Consider the following 22,851-nt stretch of genomic DNA (forward strand, 5'->3'; position numbering starts at 1 on the left):
CCCATTATCTATTATGATAGTACTTCTATGGTTTATATTTTTTTAATAAATTTTTATCTATGAAATTAAATTTTTATTTTCAAAATAAAATATTAAAAGAGTATATTAATATTAGTATATTAAAAGATAACTGTAAAATGTATAAATATAATATTTTAGACCTATTGTGATTTTTAAGGAAAAGATCACGCCCGTGACAGCTGTAATACGTTACGAAACATTTGCAGCATCCACAATCGTGACACCGCAATCGCATCCGTAACAAAATCCTCAACCGCAATTTGATATTATGTTTGGAACCAAACAACCCGGACTCGTTGTCGGATCAGAGAGACTGCCATTTGCATCTTCTGTGACCTCGAGAATGTGATCCAATCCAATACTGGAAAAACACCGGTTCCCGACAGAGCCGTTCATCCCTTGACTCATTGCCATCGGTGTGCGGTGAGTGCTTTCATCACGTAGATATTAGCCTCTATGGTATCATTTAATAGTGAATAGCTCCAGCTCTTGGAGGAGAAAGAAGAAGAAGAAAAACACATGTGTTTTGATTTTTTATTTATTTTTTAATTGCTTACTCCGACTTGGTTGTGAGTTAACGGAAGTCAACGGCTAAGGTATTTAAACCAGACATACAAAAAACGTAAGGATCAAACGCATTTAATTAAAAAATGGTGACCAAAGTCAATTAAACTAAAAACAAAGGGGACTACTGGAATAGTTTACCCATGAAAAAATGAAAAAACTAAAAAGAAAGAAAGAATTACGTGGCTGAATGAAATTGCAGCAAAGCAGTTTGACCAAAAGTCCATTTCTACCTCTCTCCCTCGCCATATTATCCTGCTTTGGCCGCGTCTTCAAACATCTCCGCCGTCGCCACTTCCCAGCAGCCAATTAAAAAGCTTCCAAAAGCAGCCGGTCGAATCCTCTTCTGGAAATGACTGGAGCTGGATCTGGAAACCCCCTTTCCCTATCTGAGGTATTCATACTTCAGTTTCATTTCTTTGAAACCAGTATTTTTAATAGTTTAGTTTAATCCATGTCCAAATGGACAAGTTCGATCTTCTTTTATTTTTTCCGTTTATTGCAATTGATCGGGACTTTTTTTCCCTAAAATTTTTATTTCGCTTAGAACTTTGTTCAATTGGACTGAAATGAGCCGATCTGACCGAGTGGTTCTGGATTTTATTAGTACCAGCGTTTTGAAGTTTTGATGCGGTGGTTTTTATAAAATTTTTGACTGCCTATGCTCGTTTATCAAATATATTTAAGATTCAACTTTCTTGAGAAGAATCATGATTCATGAACACGTGATTAATATGATTTGTTGCAGCTTTTGTTTTCTAAATGAATCAGCTCATTGAAGTTACTCTATCATTTGCCTTCAGATTTAATCTATTTGAGTTTGCTGTACGCAATGTTGGTGTTTTTGAGGGATGTCATTGATAAGATGCAATGAAAACGTAATGTTTTGAGCAAAGTTTTCACTGGGTTTGTCACTAGCTGCAAAGCTTGTAGAATGTAGAATCAAGTAAAATTTCTGAGCAAAATTTTGGATGGCTTGAGCATTCAAGCTTTTGACTAACTGAAATGAAATTCATTTATGACTATGTTGTGTGGAAATAATTTACATCGATGTTATAGAATGATTAATTAGGATTTCTATCATTGAAGCTTGTTGGTCCTTGAACATTCCATTCATGCGCAAATTTAGCTAGGATGCAACCTTGTTTGCTAAGCTTTGGTGCTGATAACTTCAATGAATTTACTACATATCTTGCTTGTAATGCCTTTTGTGTAGTTGAGAAGGTACTAAAGTTTTTTTTTGATAATGGGCATGCATAGTGGGAGTATTTATTTGACCTGATTATCCTGCAAACCTATTTGAATGTTTGGACATTTAGCAATATGCACTGAAGGAGGAGGAAAAATCAGATGCGGCTACAAAACCAGCAGAAGCGAAAGAGGTTGAAAATCCTGTGAATGCTGCTTCTGTGGAAGTTGTCTCTGAGAAAGTGGAGGCTTCTGTTGCTGCAGTTGAGGAAAGCACTGAAGCCGTTCCTGCTTCTGCTGAAGAAAGCACTGAAGCCAATACCACTGCCGAGAACAGTGGTGAAGATGCTCCAGCTGCAGCAGAGAACTCAGATGATGCTGAAGAAACACCAGAGATTAAGGTTGCCTTGCCAAAAATTTCTACTAAGATCTCAATCTTTGCTGCCAGCAGAATCTTTACGTGCATGTTAAACTCATCATTACATGTTAAACTGTTTCACTAATATATTTTGGTGATGTTTGATATGCAGCTTGAGACTGCCCCAGCAGATTTTCGCTTCCCAACTACAAACCAAACAAGACATTGCTTCACACGATATATTGAGTACCATCGGTGAGCTATGAATTACTTTGTATCTTATAAAGGTACAAAGGTTTGTTTCTTTTAAAATGCTTACTTGGTATATCTTTATCCTATCTTATACAGTTGTGTTGCTGCAAAAGGAGAAGGTGCTTCAGAGTGTGATAAGTTTTCGAAGTATTATCGTGCCTTATGTCCTGGAGAATGGGTGTGTATTTTCTCCCAAGATCCATAATACACTTCACTTCATCATAATCAATTACATAATGGTTTTAACTTTTAACTGATATCGGATGGCTACTGTCTGTTGCTCCTTTTGCATTTGTAAACTATGGAATACCCTATGACCCAACATCTTTTCAAGATAGGTGTTTCTAAGTTAATCCTAAAATGTGTATTAGTTTCAGATGGTCATGTTGAGCTGTCAAATAAGAGTATAGTGGATTGGTTGATTTTTTTTTTGGGTATCTTTTGATGAACATAAGTGCTAGAAAGTCCATATGGATGGCATATGGTGCCATTGGTGTAAAACCAATATTGATATCTTCCCATTGATTTGGAGGTGGGAAAGAGATTTCTTTGAGGGTTTGCAAGTGGAAAAAGAGAACATTTTGGGTATATCACATGGATGGAGAAGTAGATACAGGTGTAGACCTATTTGGTAGTATCAAAGAACATGTTGAAGGATATTCCTTTTATCAAGAAGTTAGGGTTTATGGGAAAAATGAAGGGGCTTAATTGAAAAGAACTTGGCTTGAAATTTGTGAAAGAGCTTGGTTGAGAGGAGATGATGAAGGGAATTAGATTTGGTTTTTTGATTGCATCCATGCCTTGCCTTAGTGACCTATTCAGTCTTCACTATTATGCAAGGCCTCTAAGATACAGTGATTACACAGGAAGCTAGCTTAAAATTACGTAATGATAGACTTAAGAGGAAACATATGAATGTCAAAAGCTACCACAAACCCTTAAGCTTGGGTAAATACCCAAAAGGCAGACTTAAATGACAAATTTAGGCCATACAGGAAATGAGAAGTCCATTCTTCAAAGTCTCCGATAAGTTTAAGACTATGATAGACTCCAATTTTGAGCTGATTTTGAACTAAATCTTATAATTGATTCTTTGGTTGAAGTAAAATGACTAAACTATAGAAGATTAAATCTTGTTCCTCACTTCCTTATCTCAAACTGTTCCAGTATTGGATGTCCTCATTGTCAACTGATCTGGAGATTTTTGTTAAAACTTAACATGAAGGCATGAGAATAAAAAGGTAGTAAAAAAAAGAAAGAGACAGGAATGAAAATGTTTAGTTTTGCATGCTCAATTCAATATATGATTAATACATTCCTGCGGTTTCAATTTAGACTATTTGAATGAGTATAATGTTAATAAACTCAGAAGCTGAAGAGTAAAAAATGCCAGCTTGTATTAACCATTTGGTCTTCAATCTAACAAATCACTCATTTCATTTGTGTTTCAGATCGACCGATGGAACGAGCAAAGGGAGAATGGCTCTTTTCCGGGACCTCTGTAAAAGGTACTGTCTATCGGAAAACCTTGTGGTTTTCTTATGTTATATCCCACCCGGGTGTAACCACAGATGAATTTGTTAAATGAAAATCCTATTTAAAAGGATGAGGTAATAAGAAATTCTGGCGTGTATTTTATACAAATTAGATCAAGGATGAAAACCTTTGCTCATAAAAATGGAACTTTTACTTCTGTTTACATGGTGAAGAACACATTCCTACGAAGTGGAAAAACCTTTTGTTTGAAGTTATTTCTACTTTAACAACATTACGTTAATTGGTGCTTATTCCTTGAAAAGTTATGATTGCTGGAGTTTCCATTCTCATTGAGGAATCACAACTTATCAAACAAAAACTCTATTTAGTTCAAGGTTTTAGAACATCAAATACGACAAAAAAAACAAAAACAAATGAAGTCTAGTGAAAATTTCAGCTCAAGACACAACAAGGATGTGGGAATTTAGATTTCACGAAATTCATGGTCTCACTTGAGAACAAAAGCTGGCTCGGCTTTAGGTAAACACACCCAAAATAAGATAACAACACAACAAATTCAAAATATTTTCAAAATTGATACCATATAGAACATAATTTAAATACGATTATAAATAATAAACCAATAATAAAATATGAAGTCGACCTAGTAACCAATTGGGTAGAGAAGTTCCAGTGGTTTGTAGGGTTAGGCTGAGCTGCCCAACATGGGTTCTTTTCTTTTCATGCTTTAGACTAACTAGGCTCACAATTTCCAACCCTAATTTTCGTTTCTCCATTAGATTAGATGAGATTAATCTTATTGAGATTAAAAATATTTATATCTAACAATTAGTGATTTTGATAAATGGTGAGATAAATTTCGATTAGATTTAAAATGCTCATTTATACCCTAAAGTTTAATGAAAAATATATCAACCCTTTGTTTAAATTAAATACAAAGACGATTATACTTGGCTATTATTCACCTATATATTTTCTAATAAAAATTTACACAAATAATGCTGAAAAAGAGACAGATGTACGAAGAAAACGAAAGTAAACCAAGAAGATGATAGCGATACACATATATAAACATAATCCTCAATCATTTAATAATTACAGATTTCAGAAATCATATTTAAATACTTCGAAGACAAATATCTACTAATATGATTTCCTTCTTTATATTACTCATATTTTACATGAAAATAATTTTATATTAATATAAATGTTATCCTATCATAATTAGAAAAAATCACATCGTAAGCCCACAGTTTGAGCTACTGACTAACAAAGTTTAAAATCATTGTGTTTTCGCTTAAAATATGAAACTTTAGTCCTTTTTTTTTTTGGTTGTATTCAAAGTTTTGCCTTTGATTTATCTGAATTGACCCGAGTCGCTCACCTAATATTGGTGGGTGAATCTACCGACGAGTATTTTTACGTACACAAAGACTCAAACCTGAAATATTATTTAAGCGGTATCAAGCTGCTTTTCACTTCAACCAACCCGTTAGTTATCCCTTCCTTTTTTAACACTATACAAAGTTTCATTCATAGAGGCTGTTGGAGAAGCAAATAGGAACTAATTAAATTAATCGATTCCATTAGTCTTTTCCTTCCTACATTCCACCATGAAATAACAACAAATATATATAATGACGGTATCATATTGTACCATAAAACATTATCAAAGTACCTACAGTTACAACAGATTAAATTTTCAAGCAAAAAAGCTTGTCGGAGTAGTGATTCTAATCCATCAATGAAACAAGTAAAAAAAAAAAAAGCAATGAAGCAAACACCGCCATTAATGAACCCGGTTCTTTCGTCTAAGTACTTATTGGGTGAAACAGCATGGACAAGAACCCACGTTTCTTCTTCTTACGATCATTGCCTTCTTCGCTTCTCATTTGGGAAGCACAAGCGACTGACCAGCTCTTAGTGAGTAAATTCTTGCCATTAAACAACAAAAAGCAAAAAGAAGGCCCTCTTCCATCTGCACTAAAACGATGAGCACGAAAGGGAGAGGAAGAACACGAGGAATAAGATGAAGATGATAAAGAAGACGACGTCGAAGAATAACAATAAGATGACGAATGAGTGGATAACCGACTCAGTTTGTCGGCTAAACAAAGCGAACAAACTCCAGGCGATTGCCTGTGTTTTGGGTGTCTTTTACATCCTTGGTTTGGCTTGGATCGCCGACCACCTCCTCCGACATGTTCCGATGATGTTTTGGAGCTCGGCATTGTGAATACGGATTCCGAGTCTTGGTCTTTGGGGGTGTAAAAAGGAGTTATTATTATATATTATAAAGGGCAAAGTGGGAGGTTGCAAGGGAGTTTCACGGGAGCTTCATTCTTTTCCTTTTAAATTTAGGTCAGGTTGACTATTGGAGAAAAGTTTGACATGGAATAAATGAAGGGCTCTGATTTTGGGAATGTACTTTTTTGGCGGTTCACATTCTTTGTTGCTAGGCGGCCTATGGAAAATCAAGAATTGTTTTACAGTCATGATTTTTTTTAATAAAAAATTACTATTATTTTTATTGAAATATAATGTAATTTGACACCACATTCAATATTTATTGATAATATTTATTTTTAGATAAAAAAAATCTTAAAAGATATTGTATTATTGTTACCAAAACAAAAGATATTATATTATTTCATGTAACAATAAACATATTTATATATTATTGATGAAAATAAAAAATACTTATAGGATTTCACATGAAAATACTGATTTTCTAAAAAAAATTGTTTTCTATCTATACTTTCATTTTTTATTTTTAGGAAAAAAAATAAAAGAGAACATAATAGAAAGATACCAACAACTTTAATAAAAGGGTAAATTACAAATTTCACCATTAAACTTTATTCTCTCTCCTATTTTTTGGACTATATACATTGAATATTTTTTGTCACTCTGCCATTAAATAGCTAATGGGGTTAAAACAATGATGTTTAAAAAAATAAAATTTTCACCAAAACGATGTCGTTTTACATCTATATAAAAACTCATTTATAATGTCGTTAGTAAAATAAAAAAGAGAATAAATTTTAATTGTCAAATTTGTGATTTACACTTGATAAAATTATAACAATCACCTTACTTCTTTAAATATTTTTCCGAGGTAATATTATTCTAAAAAAATTCAACCACAATATATTTTTAATTTAGCCAACAAAAGTATTAAAGAAAAGACCACTAATTTTCTAAAAAAATATTTAAAATATTTATTAAATACTACGGTTAAAAAAATCTCCCAAAATTTTGACTTAATCACTTAATCTCACTGAAATAATTAAAAAAAATTTGATTTTTTTCTAATCTTTGTGTTTAGTAAATATTTTAGCATAATCCACAAACGCAGAAGACTCGAAGTTCTGTTAGTTAAAATGATCAACGGACTTCGAAGACTAGGATAATACCTCTAAACAATTTTAAAAACTAAATTGACATAAAAATTATAGAGACGAAAATGACAAATTAAATATATTTTAAATCATAAATATTCCTTAAACTTTTTTTTTAAAGACTTTGCTAAAACAAACAGTTCTGGAATTATTTAGTCCGTCCTTTTGTCTTTCTACGTCGGCAAAATATTTTAATTTTTGCGCTAACATAAGCAGTAAAATAATGTACACATATTTGTGTTCGTGTCCTTGTTTTTAACCATCAAATGCAATTTTTTAAGGCCGCACTGTTGCCCTGATATCATTTGTGTCGAGTTATTTTTTAAAGTACTTCACGAGATGTTTTATCCCTTAAAACCCCTCCTTCAAATCCCTCCCTCCCTTTAAAACTCACCTTTTCCTCTCCCTCGCTCCATGCAGTGCTACTCGCTCCTCCTCTGTCCTGGTCCTAGACCAAGAAACTGACTAGAAAGTCACTTTAAAAGCCGAAAAAAGACACCTTCAAGTAGGTCCTCGTTGTTCGAAGGCCAATCATGGACATCCCCATTGAAGAAGATGGTCAAGAAGATGACGGAAACAACGACGCTTCCAAACCATCATTTGTATAGATGTTGTTCTTAAAAAGTTCGCTAAGAAGATGCCTATATTTGAACCGAAAGAGGTGAGTTACCCATCACCCTTTCTTCGATATGGGCCATGTTTTTTTACGTGTGCAAATGGTGTATCGAAGGAGAAAACTAACTCGGAGGGCACATGTTTTGTTGGTGAAGGATGTACCGTTGGATGCGGGGGTGCTGGATGTGGAGCAGCTTGTGGGTAAATCTTTGATTTCTTTCATTACAAGAAAACCTTGGAACTAACTATTTAGCTTTATGGGATTACAATGTAAAGTGAGGCAACTGGACTTCTGCTAAGAAATGCTATATACAATAAAACTACTGCTTCTCCATAGTATGACCTTTTGATGTACTCGACAAACTGATTCCATTAATGGTGGAAAATAGTGAATGTCATGCATCATTTAATTTATTAGGTTTTTATTGTTTCTATTTTCAATCAACTACATAATTATATATAGTTGGTAGCTAAAGAATATCCATGTTTCTTGAGTTTATACATTCTAGTTTTGTTCTTTGAAAAGAATCTGGAGTCTATTTTGTTTTTATTGGAATCTGCGATATGCTATAATCTAACATGATCTATGTTCATTTTTTATCAATGAAAATTGTATTAGAGAAGGAATTACAATAGGATTCATTTTCTTTTTTTGTTACATTTTGATGTATTTGATGTGGTGGAGTTAAGGTAATTTTTTTTTGTGAAGCTTTGTTAAGTTACATTGCACTTACAATCAATATTGACTTATTATGTATGGAAACATATTGTAACTTTTATGTATGAAAATATTTTGTGGTGTTTTATTTATGTAAAATAGAATGTAACTTTATGATCTTTAGTAATTGCACTTAACACATGCTTACACTGTAAGTGAAAAGTAAAAAAAATATATAGCATTTAACACATAATTATATCAGTGTAAGTATCTACATCTCTCAATATTTTGTCTGAAAAATTATAAGCATTTTTAGCAAGTTAGCAGCTTGATCACAACATTGTCAAAAAAAGGAAGAAGAGTTCCATTCAAAATGGTTAGCAAAAAATATAGTAAATCAGTCTCAACGATGACACTCTCTTAAAGAGAGTGTTTTTTTTTTTGCTTTGAAGCATGTTGATTACTCGTTATATGTGCATCTCTATGACCGGGCAGAGAGGGAGTTAATAGTGTTGCGTGGAGGAGGCAGATGCGAGTTTTATAAGGACTATGTGATCTTAAGGAGGCTTTTTGGGATTTTCAGGAAGAAAAAAAGAGGAAAGTTAGGTTTTGGCGAAGAAGATGAAGGGGAGAAAAATTGCATGCTTTATTTGTTAAATTTTTTTACTTGTATTTGGTTTTCCATGGAGAATGTTGGACGGGTGTCAGAGAAGAAGAGTGGCTAAGGATCATATTGCAAGTTTAGTGATGATTTTTTTTAAAAAAAATTGGTGACCAAAAAAATAGTTAGGTGACCAAAACGACACCATGATAATAGTTGAATGATTAAATGTGTAATTTATCGCTTTTTTAATTGAGTTAATGATTTGGGACAAATGAGGTAACGATTAAACTTTAGCAGGCAAAATGTCCCGAAAAATAATTTAAAGGGTAACTCAATACAAATGGTATAGTTTAAGGGGCAATGGTGCATTTAAGCCTTTTTTTAACTTGATATGGTCGCACCTACCCCAGATCCGGAAGTCATGCCACAAGGTCCCATTACTAGGTCAAGGGCCAAACAATTCAGGGAAGTTCTCCTAACTAAGTGTCTTGAAGCTTTTGATTCATTTAATAACTTAACACCCTCCTATATTATGTTATATAATGTTTTAATAGTTAAAGAATAACTTAGTATGAACACAACATATACATTGATATTTAAGCATATTAGGATAGTTTTATAATCATATTAAGCATGATTACATTATATACATCAAGGCAACATCATTATAATTCGTTTTAATAGATCATATGCATTCATATTAGCTCTTAAGCTTCATGCATTATCTTACATATACTATGAGATGATATATTTAGCTCATGACCTTTAATCATAGCTCACATTACCATATTCTTACATGGCAGCAAGGTATTTATCTCGTCTTAGCTCAATATCATGGACTTACCTTATTTCCTTGCACATATAGGTACAATGGAGTGTGATGAACGTTGAGGTAGCTTGGTGGATGATTTGGACGTCCTATGCAGCTCACAAACAGCTCACAAAGGACAAGGCAGCTCATGGAACATTAAGGAAAGCTCAATTCAGCTGGTGGAGCTCAAGGCTAGCTAAACTCAGCTAGTTGAACTATTTGGAGCTGAGTTATCAAAAATGATGTCAATGGTAGCTGAATATAGCTGAATGTGTTGTTATAAAGCTCATAAGGATTCGGCTAGGAAGCTTGTTCACAAAACAGCCCATGCTTGTTAGCTAGCTCCACACTCAAGTTAGCTTGGAGGAGACACATACACTCCTAAGAATGGAACACATGACCAGCCATCATCCCATGTAAAGGGTTGCACCACAAGGCTCCCTAGAACACCCATGTGCTTTGCATATGATCAGCCCCCATGTGCCTTGCATGTGATTCATTTAGGCGCCAAGATGAAGAGCCATTTAACCATTCGACTAAGCATCATATTCTCTCCCATTTGGCGCCAAAGTGAAGGGATACAAGTGCTATTCGGACAAGGATCATTTTCTTCGATCAAGGGTCGAACCATCATCTCTTTTAGCATTTAAAACATGTCATTTTAGGAAGGTACAAGGGCTGGTCAAACTAACATGTACCTATTCGGCCAAGTCCCTTCAAAAACTATAAATAGGCTTTCCTATTTCATTTGTAAGCATACCATTTTTTATTAATATAAGTGAGATTATTCTCTTCCTTAAGTCCTGGTGACTTTTATCGACTTATCAAGTATTTTATACTTGTGGCGTCAACCCCTTCCTTTTCATCTTGATACTTCTGGTTCCTAGTTCATATAACTAGTGGGTCAAAGTACTTAACACCACCCCTTGTAGAAGCAATATAAAGTATGGGTCTTTGCTCTCTATAGCATTGGTTCTTCTTTGAGACTTCTTCAAGATATTATCCTCACTTCCATCCCCTTTGTTTCATCGCCATAACCATAACCATATCAATCATCTTCCGCTTCCATCTCTCATTTTAAACAGCCCACCCATTCACCATACGTCTACCACCCTTAACCCTCTCTTTTGAGCCATTCACTTGTGCAGGTTGTTTGCTTCCTTCCTAAATCCACAATCAATTATTATGGCATCAAAAGATCCTTACATCAAGCGGTAATCAGAGCTTTGGTGGAAGAAAGAAACGTGCAACAACAACAAAAAGAAAAATACAAAAAGAAGTGCAAGTGAAGTGCAAAGTCAAAGAAAAAGAAAATCAGAAAATAAATTGAAGCACTCCAAAAGAAAGAAAGAAATCCAACACTCAAAAAGAAGGAAAAACAAAGAAAAGAAAAGAAAAGAAAGAAGTTGAAGCACCCATCAACCAACACCAAGCAATTCATGTAAGCCGTTTTAAATTGATTATGGTGATAGAAGGTTGTAAAGTGACTTGTGTAAGTAACCCCTTTTGTTCTTTTCTTTCTATTTCTAAGCCAACCTTTCAATATATTTGTTTTTCCATTCCTACTAACCTATTTGCAGCCGACGCCAAACAAGTAAATTTACTTGATACAGTCTTGAGTAAAGTTCTCTAGAACTTGAGACAAGAGAATCGAGAGGAAAAAGGTTGGAGAGTGTGTGAGATCAGAAGAGGACAAGTAAAAGCCATTAAGTCCTAGAGTTGCAAACACGAGCGGATTGAGTGACATTCAAAGTTTTCATTGGAGTGACTCGTGAGGCTTTGTGGGAGTACATTCTGGTAAGGTCTTACACACATTTCAATTTTTCCTTATTTGCTAACATGTCTCTTCCATCCAACATCCTTGTAATCAAAAGGACTTTGAACATTCAAAGTCAAGAAGATGAACAGATGGAGAACAACTTCCATACCAAATGTCACGTAGGAGATAAAATTTGCGTGGTGATCATTGATGGAGGAAGTTGTACAAATGTAGCAAGTACTCACATGGTGGAAAAGTTGGGTCTCAAGACTTCCAAGCATCCTCATCCTTACAAACTTCAGTGGCTCAACGATGTGGGTGAAGCCAAGGTAACCAAACAAGTTGTTGTACCATTTTCAATTGGAAGATACCAAGATAAAGTCCTTTATGACGTGGTGCTCATGAGTGCAAGCCACCTTATACTCGGGCGTCCTTGGCAATATGATAAGAAGGCTACCCATGACGGATTCTATAACAAGTACTCTTTCCAACATCAAGGGAGAAAAATCATATTAGCACCAATGCTTCCAAGCCAAGTTCATGAATGTCAAGTGACCCTCAAGTCACGCATAGAAGAATGGGAGAAAGAAAAGAAGGCCAAAGAAATTCATAATCCGAAGATGAATATCTATGCCAGCAGAGGAGATATCCAGAAACATTTATCAACTAAGAAGGCTCTACTTATACTTATGTATAAGGAAAGTTTTCTACTTACTAACCCTCCTCAAGACTTGCCAATTTATATTTCTAATCTTTTGCATGAATTTGAAGATATGTTTCCTGAAGAAATTCCCGATGGATTGCAACCAATTAGAGAAATTGAACATCAAATTGATTTCATTCCTGGAGCCACCATTCCTAATATACCAGCATATAGGAGCAATCCTGAGGAAACAAATGAATTACAAAGACAAGTCAAAGAACTCCTAGAAAAAGGTTACATTCGGGAAAGTTTAAGTCCTTGTGTTGTACCCGTTTTGTTGGTACCAAAGAAAGATGGAACTTGGAGAATGTACGTGGATTGTAGGGCAGTGAATCAAATCACTATCAAATAGAGGCACCCCATACCTCGGCTGGATGATATGCTTGATGAACTTAGCGGAGCCAACATCTTCTCCAAAATTGATTTGAAAAGTGGTTATCATCAAATAAGAATGAAGGAATGTGACGAGTGGAAAACTGTATTCAAGACCAAACAAGGTTTATATGAATGATTAGTCATGCCTTTTGGCTTGACTAATGCCCCTAGTACCTTTATGCGTCTAATGAATCATGTCATTTGGCCTTACATTGGTAAGTTTTGTGTTGTTTTCTTTGATGATATCTTGATATACAGTAAGTCACTAAAAGATCATGTTAAACATTTACGTTCTATTCTTAGCACTTTGAGAGAAGAGCACCTATATGCTAATCTCAAGAAGTGTGTTTTTTTTACTAATCAAGTTACTTTCTTAGGCTTCATTGTAAGTTAACAGGGATTGTCAGTGGATCCAGAAAAGATTAAGGCAATACAAGAATGGCCAAAGCCAGTCAATGTCAGCCAAGTCCGGAGTTTCCATGGATTAGCCAGTTTTTATAGAAGGTTTGTACCAAATTTCAGTATTATTGCCACCCTCTTAACAGGGATTATTAAGAAGAATTCGAACTTCTCTTGGGGCAAAGAACAAGATGAAGCATTCAACGAACTCAAGGGTTGTTTAACAAAGGCTCCACTATTAGCATTGCCGAACTTTGAGAAAACATTTGAAGTTGAATGTGATGCCTCTGGAATTGGGATTGGTACTGTTTTACGTCAAGAAGGAAAGCCCATCGCCTACTTTAGTGAAAAACTAAATGGTGCAACTTTGAACTATCCAACATATGACAAAGAAATGTACGCACTCATTTGAACCTTGGAAACTTGGTAGCACTACTTATTGCCAAAAGAATTCGTGATACACACTGACCATTAAGCATTAAAGCATATCAAAGGACAACACAAACTCAACAAGAGACATGCCAAATGGGTTAAATTTCTTGAGTCTTTTCCCTATGTCATCCACTATAAGAGAGGAAAGGATAATGTCGTGGCAGATGCTCTTTCACGCAAGTATATCTTACTTAACACTTTGGATTCCAAACTTCTTGGTTTTTCATTCATTAAGGAACATTATGCTACTGATTTGGACTTTGGAGAAAGGTATAAGTTATGTGAAACAGGTGCTAATGACAAATATTATCAGCATAATGGATATGTTTTCAAAGAAGGACGATTATGTATTCCACAAGGTTACATACGAGACGTGTTAACCAAAGAATCACATGAAGGAGGACTTATGGGACACTTTGGAGTTGAAAAACACTCTTAGCATTTTGAAGGAACACCTCTTTTGGCCAAAGATGAAAAGGTATGTTGAAAAGGTATGTGAAAGGTGTTTAGTATGTAAAAGGGCAAAATCAAGAGTCATGCCTAATGGATTATACATGCCCTTGCCAATACCAACCATGTCATGGATAGATATCTCAATGGACTTTGTTTTGGTCTTACCAAAAACAAAGAGTGGAAATGATTCAATATTTGTGGTGGTTGATCGATTCTCTACGATGGCTCACTTTATACCATGTCACAAGACCGATGATGTTATTCATGTTGCTAACTTATTCTTCGAGAAGTGGTAAGGTTACATGGACTTCCTCGAACCATTGTGTCAGATAGAGACGTTAAGTTCTTAAGACACTTTTGGAGGACTTTGTGGAGTAAAATCGGCACAAAACTACTATTCTCTACTAGATGTCATCCTCAAACGGATGGTCAAACTGAAGTAGTTAATAGAGTTTTATCAACGCTACTACGATCCATTATCAAGAAAAACATCAAGACATGGGAAGAATGCCTACTACACGTGGAGTTTGCATACAACCGAACCATTCACTCGGCAACCAAATATTCTCCATTTGAGGTAGTGTATGGTTTCAATCCTTTAACTCCTTTGGACTTAATTCCTTTACCTTGTGATCATATAGTAAATAAAGATGGAAAGAACAAGGCAGAATTTGTTAAAAGACTCCATCAACAAGTCAAGGACAACATTGAAAGGAGAACGAGACAATATGAACAGCAAGCGAACAAATGAAGGAATAAGGTAACTTTTGACGTGGGAGATTGGGTTTGGGTACACTTTAGGAAGGAAAGATTCCCAAACCAAAGGAAGTCTAAACTACTACCCCGAGGAGATGGCCCATTTCAGATTGTAGAAAAGATCAACGACAATGCCTATAAACTCGAATTACCCAGTGAGATTGGTGGCGTCAGTGCCTCATTTAACATCACTGACTTATCACCCTTTGAGGATGGACATGATTTGGGGACAAATCACTTAAAAGAAGGGGGGATGATATGGTCGCACCTACCCCAGATCCGAAAGTCATGCCACAAGGTTCCATTACTAGGTCAAGGGCCAAACAATTCAGGGAAGTTCTCCTGACTAAGTGTCTTGAAGCTTTTGATTCATTTAATAACTTAACACCCTCCTATGTTATGTTATATAATGTTTTAATAGTTAAAGAATAACTTAGTATGAACACAACATATACATTGATATTTAAGCATATTAGGATAGTTTTATAATCATATTAAGCATGATTACATTATATACATCAAGGCAGCATCATTATAATTCGTTTTAATAGATCATATGCATTCATATTAGCTCTTAAGCTTCATGCATTATCTTACACATATTATGAGATGATATATTTAGCTCATGACCTTCAATCATAGCTCACATTACCATATTCTTATATGGCAGCAAGGTATTTAGCTCGTCTTAGCTCAATATCATGGACTTACCTTATTTCCTTGCACATATAGGTACAATGGAGTGTGATGAACGTTGAGGTAGCTTGGTGGGTGATTTGGACATCCTATGCAGCTTACAAACAGCTCACAAAGGACAAGGCAGCTCATGGAACATTAAGGAAAGCTCAATTCAGCTGGAGGAGCTCAAGGCTAGCTAAACTCAGCTAGTTGAACTATTTGGAGCTGAATTGTCAAAAATGATTTCAATGGTAGCTGAATATAGTTGAACGTGCTGTTATGAAGCTCATAAGGATTCGGTTAGGAAGCTTGTTCACAAAACAGCCCATGCTTGTTAGCTAGCTCCACACTCAAGCTAGCTTGGAGGAGACACATGCACGCCTAAGAAGGGAACACATGACCAGCCATCATCCCATGCAAAGGGCTGCACCACAAGGCTCCCTAGAACACCCATGTGCTTTGCATATGATCAGCCCCCATGTGCCTTGTATGTGGTTCATTTAGGCGCCAAGATGAAGAGCCATTTAACCATTCAACCAAGCATCATCTTCTCTCCCATTTGGCGCCAAAGTAAAGGGATACAAGTGTTATTCGGCCAAGGATCATTTCCTTCCATCAAGGGCCGAACCATCATCTCTTTTAGCATTTAAAACATGTCATTTTAGGAAGGTACAAGGGCTAGCCGAACCAACATGTACCTATTCGGCCAAGTCCCTTCAAAAACTATAAATAGGCTTTCCTATTTCATTTGTAAGCAGACCATTTTTTATTAATATAAGTGAGATTATTCTCTTCCTTAATTCTTGGCGACTTTTATCGACTTATCAAGTATTTTATACTTGTGGCGTCAACCCCTTCCTTTTCGTCTTGATACTTCTGGTTCCTAGTTCATATAACTAGTGGGTCAAAGTACTTAACACCACCCCTTGTAGAAGCAATATAAAGTCTGGGTCTTTGCTCTCTATAGCATTGGTTCTTCTTTGAGACTTCTTCAAGATACTATCCTCACTTCCATCCCCTTTGTTTCATCTCCATAACCATAGCCATATCAACCATCTTCCGCTTCCATCACTCATTTTAAACAGCCCACCCATTCACCATACGTCTACCACCCTTTACCCTCTCTTTTGAGCCATTCACTTGTGCAGGTTGTTTGCTTCCTTCCTAGATCCACAATCAATTGTTAAGGCATCAGAAGAGCCTTACATCATAACTTCACTTTTGCTTGAAAGTATGGTGGAAGATATATATCATAATGAATATTATTTTATAGGGTAAAGTACACAAATGGTCTCAGACTATAGGACGCTATTTTGTTAAGTTTTCAATTATTAAAAGTTATAAAATGGTCCTCCGATTATAGGGCTTTGCTTTGTTGAGTCTTCGACTATTAAAAGTTACAAAATAGTCACACGACTATTCATATGATCCAAACTCATCTTATTCCGTGAGAAAATTGACAATCATCTGAACTAGAAGTTAACATGTTGACTGTGATATGATAGTCATTTGAGATTTTGTGATAAAATTGTATCATATCTCGATCAGCGAGTTAATTTCCAGCTTAGATTGTCGTCAATTTTTAACATAAAAGGACAAGTTTGAAGCATATGAATAGTCAAGTAACCATTTTATAACTTTTAATAATCATGATACTCAACAAAGTAACATCCTATAATTGAAGGATCATTTTATAACTTTTAATAGTCAATTGACTCAACAAAATAATGTTATAGTGAGAGACCATTTGTTTAAATGATGTCATCGCCACTTACTATATTTTTATAAAATAATTATGTACCGATAATTTATTTTGAACTTATGTATCACTATTGTGGATGGTAAAGACTAAGAGGAATTTGGCCATGTACAATGAATTAGTTATTCAAACTTTAAAGAAGCCATAGCTATTATTTTAGTGCCATCTTTGATGTAAACACAGACGGTGCAGTTGATAGATTTAATGGGATGGTATCTTGCGGAGGAGTAATAAGGGACGAGAATGGGGAGTGAAAAATAAACTTTCACAAGGTAATCGGGCCATACTTCGTCCTTGAAGCGAAACTATGGGGAGTGTTCGAAGGTCTGAAGGCTGCATGAGAGCTTAGGACATGCAAGTTGCTAATCAAAGTTGATAGTAAAGATGTGTGCAGAGATAAATGACAAAACGCTTAGGAACCTCGAGTCAACGCTTTGGATACACATAAATGAAATGCTGCGATTGAAGTGGGAATTAGTAGCTGTCCATGTACATCGTGAAGGAAACAAAGTGACAGGTCGAATGATCAAACTGAGCAGAATGAGAAACACAATTACAAACGCCACCAGCAACCTGCTACGAGTTAGTTATAAAAAAATGTATAATATTTTTGTTTCAAAAATAAATGTATAATAATTTTAACTTTAAATTTCAAATATTATGAGTAATAAAATATCATATAAAAATCATGATGAATCCTCTATAGAAGGAAGAATAAAAGTGTACAAATACAAAGACTTAAAATTGAAGTCTTCAATTTAGTGTAGGAACCATGTGTTGACTTGAGTTTTTGATAGAGGAACGTCCACATAATTTGTCCTAAGAAAGGGAATGGCCATTAATAAGCAAGAATTGGTCAAATATCGATCACGACATCAACATAATATAGGAAACCAATTAATATACCAATACAAAATCAATCGTAAATAGAAAAAAACAAATAATTAATCTATAATTTTTAATAAATATTATATACTTTAATTTTACAATAATGGTGTCAAATTTGGTTGGTCTCATGGCATGATGAACTCGTGACTATTTAATGGTTGGTAAATTGGTTAGAATCCATACTTTTTTCAGTTTTCTTCATCAATTTTCTAGAACCAATATTTTGATGTAACAAATAAGGACAAAAATGTTTTTGGACTTAATTGAATTTGTTCAAACATTGCAAAAATAATTCAAGTTTTTAAGATTTTAAAAGGTAAACTATGTAATTTTGGGTCTGGTTTCACATCCCCTTAGGAGGTTTAGAAACATTGCAAAAATAATAAAGATTTTAAAAGGTGAAACTAGGTAATTTTGGGACTGGTTTCGAAACCCCCTATAGGTTTCGAAACCCCTTTTCCCAATGGCCATATTTTTAAAGACAGGTTTCGAAACCCCTATGCAAAATTGTAGATTTTTCAGCTTCCAACGGCTCCAAATCATCCTCAACGGCTAGAAACGGCTAGTAAATCATTCCAACATATAAAAACAAGTTCAAGACACTTGAAGAAGGTTACACAACACCTATCCAAGCATTGACCATCAAGAGAAAAGTTTTTCACTCTTTTATTCATTTTTCTCTTGTAAATAGTGTGTTTTTAGTGAGTTTAAATTGTAAACACCTTCTTTGAGAGGTTTCTTGTTTACACTCTTTTTATCCTTTGTAAAAAGGGAATGATTCTATCTTAGCCATTGAAAAGATAGAGAAATTGTAAAGGTTACTCTTGAGCCTAGAAAAAGAAAGAACAAGATATCCTTAGTGAGAAGCTAAGTTAGTGGATGTAGACTTCATTGAGGAAGTTGAACCACTATAAATCATTGTGCAAATCGTTCCTATCCTTTCTCCTTATTTCCTTAAATTTTCAAAAAGCCAATTCACCCCCTCTTGGCATATTTCGGTTGATCATTCGAGCCCAACAATTAGTATCAGAGTGGGTCTTTGTAACATCCCAAACTATGGGTTAGTGACCAAATTGTAAAAAGTTCAAAAGTTAGTGATTAAAGTAGAATTTATTGAAAAGTTCAAAATTTTAAAGTGATAAATTTTGGTATTGGATTAAATTGTGAGGAAGGAAAGTATGAAGGGTAAGGTGGTCTTTTCATGAAAAAGATATTTATCTTTTATTTAAGAGATAAGCATGGGGGTTGAATGGGCATCTGGAAGCTTATCTTCTTCTTCTTCTTCTTCTCTCTGTAGGTCTCCAATAAAGATATTGAGCCTAAACAAGTTCCGAAACAAGTGACAAGTAAGATCGATCGAGGAAAAGGCAAAGGGATATAGGTGAGTGCATACTATAAGTATGGTACAATGGAATAAGACTTGTGATAAGTCTAATTCCTATGTTGATTTTCATAGTACAATAGTTATGAACATGCATACATGATAATTACTATGATACATGCATAAAGTATATATGTTCATATGATTTGATAAATGATATATGTGAATAGATTCAAATGCACATGTGATATGATAAATGATATGAGCTATGTGATCACAAGAGAAATGACATGAATACATGAACATATGAAACATAAGAATAATGCCCATGGTATACGAATATGAGAACTATAGGTATAGTTGGCATGCCAAGAGTCGAGGGTTCTACGTGGTCCTTCGGGACGTATATGTATCCTTTGGAACATTTACAGGGTCTTTTGAGACATATTTGATCCATTGGAATATGTATATGGTTCTTAAGGAGTGGTCCTTCGGGACAAATACAGTACATAGGTCCTTCGGGACAAAATTTCATAGCCCCTAGTAGGACCCCATACGAGCTGTGGTGACAACAATAGTACACAACCTCAATGTACTCGAATACCTTGAGTTCTCAAAAATGTGCATGGGCCTATAAAAGGTTATCAAAGGTAAGTGTATTATTATAGTTATATGTTACCATAGTATTATTGTTTATATTGAATTGCATATGACATGATTGAATGGATAGATTGAATGTTCATATTCATACGGAATACGTTATTATTATATTTTTATGTCTCACTAAGTCTATGACTTAGTGTATAAGCGATTTACACGTAGGTACTGAGAAGCAGGAAGATCAAAGCTAAGCTTAGCAGAACAACATAACTCCATTTGAAGGTCAGATCAGAAGTAGATTAAATAATATGTTTTATTATGAGAAAGTAGGTTGGCATGTAAACAAAGTTGGTAAATTAAGTATTTATGCTCTGATCAAGTTTTGTAATGTTTTAAACGTATTTATGTAAATGTATAGTAATGAACGGTTAAATTTTTACGAATTTTATGAACGTTTTACGAAAGTCACTGTAGCAGTGCATCGATTCACAATATTGCTTCGAAATTTTAGTGCATCGGTGCACTGTTCACGGCACTGTTCATACCTTATTTTACTGTTCATGAATACGTTTTTGCCTTAAATTTTTATAATGAAGAATAATTCAATAATATATCATTGTATTTTCTTAAAATGAGTTCAAATATTTGGTTATTTTGGAAGAACATCGTTTTAAAAAGTCAATGTGACATCTCGGACTCGTATCCGGGTCGGGTACGAGTTTGGGTGTTACAGTCTCTATCTACAGTTTAACAACCATGATAAGGTCCTTGGAGAGCTCTATCAACTTACTCAATCAACCAAGAAAGATGGCTTCAACCTCCGGGTTCTACTACATTGAAGATTCTCAACCGGTTAACAAGCCACCAAATTTCAATGGAGCTAATTATGTCTATTGTAAGAATATGATGATGCTCTTCATTCAAGCTAATGATCTAGGAGATTGGACCTCTATCTTGACGTGTTATTCTACTCCAACTAGAGCTATGGCAGAGTGGAGTGAAAACAAGAAGGAAAAATTCCAACTCAATGTTAAGGCCATGCACATTTTGTTTTGTGCATTAAGCCCAGATGAATATGGAAGAGTCTCCTCTTGTTCAAATGCCAAGGAGATTTGGGACAAGCTCCAAGTCACTCATGAAGGAATCAATGGTCTCAAGGGATATGGGGAGATAATCCCTAACAAGAAGCTTATTAGGAAGATGATATATTCTCTTCCAAAATTTTGGCAATCGAAGAGGAAGACGATCATCGAAGTGAAAAAGTCAAAGTCTCTCTCGCTTGATAAATTTATTTGCTCCCTTCTCACTAATGAGATGATGGAAAATGAGAAAGAACAAGAAGAAGAGAAGAAAGAAAAACGTGTTGCCTTGAAATCCTCTACTCAAAATGAAAGTACCTCAAGTGAAGAAGAGGATGAAGATGAAGAAATGACCAAGTTCTTCAATAATTCTCTAAATTCATGTCTTCCAAAAGAAAAGAAGTGAAGAATGAATCTAGTAAGAATAAAGGTCCCCCGATGTGTTTTGAGTGCCAAAGGATAGGACATGTCAACTATGAATGTCATCTCCTAAAGAAGAAGGGATCAAGCAAAAAGAATGCATTTGTGGCGGCTTGGAGTGATGAAGACAACTCCGATGATGATAAAGTAGCCAACTTATGTCTCATGGCCATCGAAGAAGATTTAATGGTAACTTCTAACTCTTATGATTCAAATTCTTATTCATTTAAAGAGTTACAAGATGCATATGATGAGTTGTATTTGGAATTTGAGACCACGAATTTCAAATATAAGAAACAAATTTCAAAATTCAAAATGATTTGATTTTGAAAGCAAAACTTTATTTTGAAAAACAAAATGAAATTTTGAAAAATTATTTTAAGCTTTCAAAAGTCAAAATAAATGATTTGGAAAAAGAAAATTTTGATTTGAAAGTTAAACTTGAATGCTTAACAAAAGAAAAAGAAATAATTTCTCAAAACAATTCATCATGATTAAAAATGGCAAAATGCTTACTTTGCCATTTCCATGGTCACATGGAACATACTTGTTCTTTAAAGAAAGGGAAATGATTCAAAATTAGACAAGTATGAGTTCCTAAAGGAACAAGGGACATTAGCACTAACAATCAAGGATTCAAAGCAATTTTGATACCAAAATCCAAATAAATGTCACTTGTAGGTGTGTGGGAGCAATGGTGACAAAAGTGAAGATATTCAAATGCTCTAGACACACTTGATGAGGAATGGCTAACCTCTAGACTTAATGTTTTTTTTACATTATTGGTTGCCTATTTGTTTTATGCATACATGAGTTTTTAAACATAAATGATCGTTTGTTATTTTTCAATCTCATGTATGTTAAAATGTGTTATGGTGAACATTTTAAATCTTTTAATGATTTTTCATAAATGATTTTTTTAATCATAATGATTTTTGGTTAAATTTGTCTTTCATGTTGTTTTAAACAAATTTTTCTTATTTTTGACCTTAAATTTAAATGTTTATGCTTGTGATTTTATTGTAAATGATATATCACTAACAATTGATATCAATTTCTCAAATGCATAACATTTTTATAGCTTTATGCATATGAACTTTAATGTCTTAAGTTAATATTGCATTAAGTTGTTTAGACTTGGATTTATTGAATTTCATGTACTACTAATGTGCTTCTTTATCTTATTGAAATTCAATATTCTATGAAGTGTCTAAATTTTTTAGTTTTTTTAATGCATTTGTTGAGGAGTAGCTTTGATCT

The 22,851-nt window shown here is 34.5% G+C and overlaps 2 protein-coding genes across 2 annotated transcripts; one reads left to right on the forward strand and one right to left on the reverse strand.

The window, feature by feature from the left end:
- The first annotated feature begins 805 nt into the window (after window positions 1-805).
- LOC120126296 (cytochrome c oxidase subunit 6b-1-like) lies at window positions 806-4,058 on the forward strand. The gene is made up of 6 exons (XM_039144519.1): window positions 806-979; window positions 1,905-2,174; window positions 2,304-2,386; window positions 2,480-2,561; window positions 3,835-3,914; window positions 3,948-4,058. Exons 1-5 carry the CDS (start codon window positions 938-940, stop codon window positions 3,886-3,888), a joined length of 531 nt encoding a protein of 176 aa, XP_039000450.1. The 5' UTR covers window positions 806-937; the 3' UTR covers window positions 3,889-3,914; window positions 3,948-4,058.
- Window positions 4,059-5,691: 1,633 nt separating this feature from the next.
- On the reverse strand, window positions 5,692-6,111 carry LOC120126279. Its single transcript, XM_039144504.1, has one exon. It carries the CDS (start codon window positions 6,109-6,111, stop codon window positions 5,692-5,694), a length of 420 nt encoding a protein of 139 aa, XP_039000435.1.
- Window positions 6,112-22,851: the final 16,740 nt, after the last annotated feature.

This window comes from Hibiscus syriacus, unplaced genomic scaffold (assembly GCF_006381635.1).
Source record: "Hibiscus syriacus cultivar Baekdansim isolate YM2019G1 unplaced genomic scaffold, ASM638163v2 tig00110457_pilon, whole genome shotgun sequence".
Lineage (NCBI taxonomy): Eukaryota > Viridiplantae > Streptophyta > Magnoliopsida > Malvales > Malvaceae > Hibiscus > Hibiscus syriacus.

Coding starts and splice junctions, on each gene's coding strand:
- LOC120126296 (XM_039144519.1), top strand. CDS start 938: ATGACTGGAGCTGGATCTGGAAACCCCCTTTCCCTATCTGAG. Junction 2,175..2,303: donor AAGAAACACCAGAGATTAAG/GTTGCCTTGCCA, acceptor TTTGATATGCAG/CTTGAGACTGCCCCAGCAGA. Junction 2,562..3,834: donor CCTTATGTCCTGGAGAATGG/GTGTGTATTTTC, acceptor TTTGTGTTTCAG/ATCGACCGATGGAACGAGCA.
- LOC120126279 (XM_039144504.1), bottom strand. CDS start 6,111: ATGCCGAGCTCCAAAACATCATCGGAACATGTCGGAGGAGGTGGTCGG.